This window comes from Nannospalax galili, unplaced genomic scaffold (genome assembly GCF_000622305.1).
Source record: "Nannospalax galili isolate Female #2095 unplaced genomic scaffold, S.galili_v1.0 scaffold8292, whole genome shotgun sequence".
In the NCBI taxonomy this organism is placed as follows: Eukaryota; Metazoa; Chordata; class Mammalia; order Rodentia; family Spalacidae; genus Nannospalax; species Nannospalax galili.
In genome coordinates this window covers 10,761-13,694 of record NW_008330566.1, presented here as the reverse complement: position 1 = coordinate 13,694, position 2,934 = coordinate 10,761, and the positions used below count along the sequence as shown (strand labels likewise).

The window sequence follows — 2,934 nt, the reverse complement described above, 5'->3', positions numbered from 1 at the left end:
AAAATTTTTTTTAAATATCTTTGGCAAGATACAACATTATTGGGTTTCTTAGTTTGTTCTATGTTGCTATAACAGAATACCCAAAACCATGTAATTTATGAAGAACAAAGGAACAAGATTTGTTATTCACAGTTACGGAGGAGGCTTGGGACTTCTGGGATGTTCCAGGTCAAGGGAACTATGTCTGGCAATGACCTTTTGCTGCATCTTCTCATGACAGAAGGTGAAAAGGCATGTATCAGAGATAAGAGAGGCCGACTGAGCTTATTCTTTCATTGGAAACCCACTCCTGTGCTAAGTAATCCACTCCTGCTAATGAAATTTAATCCATTCACAGCCCCTCACTTTAATCATTTCTTAATTGTCTCACCCCTCAACACTATTGTATTAGGAATTGAGTTTCCAATGCATGAACTATGGGGGAATACATTCAGACCATTAGGCCTCTCTGGTGTCACTTGCAGATTTATATGGAGGATGGATAAATCCGTTGCTTTATCTACTGCTTGAAATTGTTGCAAGAATGAACATAACAGGTGAACATGCACTGTGTGTATGGATTCTGTAGTTATGACATTGCTTTCCATTAAAACTTTTGCTATTTGTTATTTCTGTGCTGTAAATCATCTATGAACCCCAACAGCTTAGACCATGTTCAGAAACTCAGAGAGTTAAGGGAATAAGACAATGTATTCTAGTAATAGTAAACTTACCTGAATGTCTTGCAAGAATGAACGTAACAGGTGAACATGCACTGTGTGTATGGATTCTGTAGTTATGACATTGCTTTCCATTAAAACTTTTGCTATTTGTTATTTCTGTGCTGTAAATCATCTTTGAACCCCAACAGCTTAGACCATGTTCAGAAACTCAGAGAGTTAAGGGAATAAGACAATGTATTCTAGTAATAGTAAACTTACCTGAATGTCTGATAAAATGGAACTGTCTAAAGACAGAAGTACCAGTTTACACCGTGTCCTCCCAGAAGAGACTGTACTATATTTCTCATGCATTCCACAGGGCTTCTCCTTAACCAAATGGTGTTCCATCTGAGAGCAGATACCACCTGTCACCAGCATCTGCAGTAATTCCAGGACGTGATAGTTGTAGAAGGCCTGGAAAGCAAGGGCAAGCTCCATGTGAGATCAGAAGGGCCACCACGAGCATGGTGCAGGTGCTAGGCATGGAGACTTAGTGGCATCAACATCTGAGGGTGCAGAGCACTGCTTCTTGTTGCCATGATCAAAATCAAGGGTGGGCTGGCAATTTGCATAGGGTGCTAGGAGTCAAAGAAAAGAGAAACTTATAGTGAAGCAGGTCTTGTTTCTATGGAGCTGACACCCAGGACCCCTCTCCTCCACATGTGACCAGAGTGTGAAAAGCCACAGTACCCTAAGGGTCATCAATATATGTATATATGTTTATATATATATATGTAGTTAATGAGACCTACCATTACATACATGATAGAATATTTTTCAGCCATAAAAAGGAATGTGGTACTGATAAAAACTGTAATGTGGAGCCAGGTGTGGTGGCACATGCCTTTAATCCCAGCACTCAGAAGGCAGAGGCAGAGGCAGGTAGATCTCTGTGAGATAGTGAGTTCCAGAACAGCAGGGGCTACAGGAAGATCTTGCCTAGAAAAACAAAAACAAAAACAGGAGACTGGAAAGATAGCTCAGCAGTTAAGAGCTATCTTTAGCTCTTGGCTGCCCTTTCAGAGGACCCAAGTTCAGTAATATCTTTGGCAAGATACAACATTATTGGGTTTCTTAGTTTGTTCTATGTTGCTATAACAGAATACCCAAAACCATGTAATTTATGAAGAACAAAGGAACAAGATTTGTTATTCACAGTTACGGAGGAGGCTTGGGACTTCTGGGATGTTCCAGGTCAAGGGAACTATGTCTGGCAATGACCTTTTGCTGCATCTTCTCATGACAGAAGGTGAAAAGGCATGTATCAGAGATAAGAGAGGCCGACTGAGCTTATTCTTTCATTGGAAACCCACTCCTGTGCTAAGTAATCCACTCCTGCTAATGAAATTTAATCCATTCACAGCCCCTCACTTTAATCATTTCTTAATTGTCTCACCCCTCAACACTATTGTATTAGGAATTGAGTTTCCAATGCATGAACTATGGGGGAATACATTCAGACCATTAGGCCTCTCTGGTGTCACTTGCAGATTTATATGGAGGATGGATAAATCCGTTGCTTTATCTACTGCTTGAAATTGTTGCAAGAATGAACGTAACAGGTGAACATGCACTGTGTGTATGGATTCTGTAGTTATGACATTGCTTTCTATTAAAACTTTTGCTATTTGTTATTTCTGTGCTGTAAATCATCTTTGAACCCCAACAGCTTAGACCATGTTCAGAAACTCAGAGAGTTAAGGGAATAAGACAGTGTATTCTAGTAATAGTAAACTTACCTGAATGTCTGATAAAATGGAACTGTCTAAAGACAGAAGTCCCAGTTTACACTGTGTCCTCCCAGAAGAGACTGTACTATAGTTCTCGTGCATTCCACAGGGATTCTGCTCTACCAAATGGTGTTCCATCTGAGAGCTGATACCGCCTGTCACCAGCACCTGCAGTAATTCCAGGATGTGATAGTTGTAGAAGGCCTGGAAAGCAAGGGCAAGCTCCATGTGAGATCAGAAGGGCCACCACGGGCATGGTGCAGGTGCTAGGCATGGAGACTTAGTGGCATCACCATCTCAGGGTGCAGAGCACTGCTTCTTGTTGCCATCATCAAAATCAAGTGTGAGCTGGCAATTTGCATAGGGTGCCGGGAGTCAAAGAAAAGAGAAACTTATAGTGAAGCAGGTCTTGTTTCTATGGAGCTGACACCCAGGACCCCTCTCCTCCACATGTGACCAGAGTGTGTGAAAAGCCACAGTACCCTAAGGGTCATCAATATATG

General features: G+C 41.4%; 1 protein-coding gene across 1 annotated transcript in view; it reads right to left on the bottom strand.

Moving 5' to 3' along the window:
• LOC103746317 (potassium channel subfamily U member 1-like) overlaps positions 1-2,807 on the bottom strand; it is a 5,825-nt gene extending 3,018 nt beyond the window's left edge. Inside the window, exons 1-2 of the mRNA XM_029553739.1 lie at positions 2,725-2,807; positions 2,441-2,635 (exon numbers count right to left, since the gene is read on the bottom strand). Of these exons, the coding sequence (XP_029409599.1) occupies positions 2,441-2,635; positions 2,725-2,793 (264 nt within the window). The 5' untranslated portion in view covers positions 2,794-2,807. The remainder of the gene's footprint in view (positions 1-2,440; positions 2,636-2,724) is intronic.
• Positions 2,808-2,934: the final 127 nt, after the last annotated feature.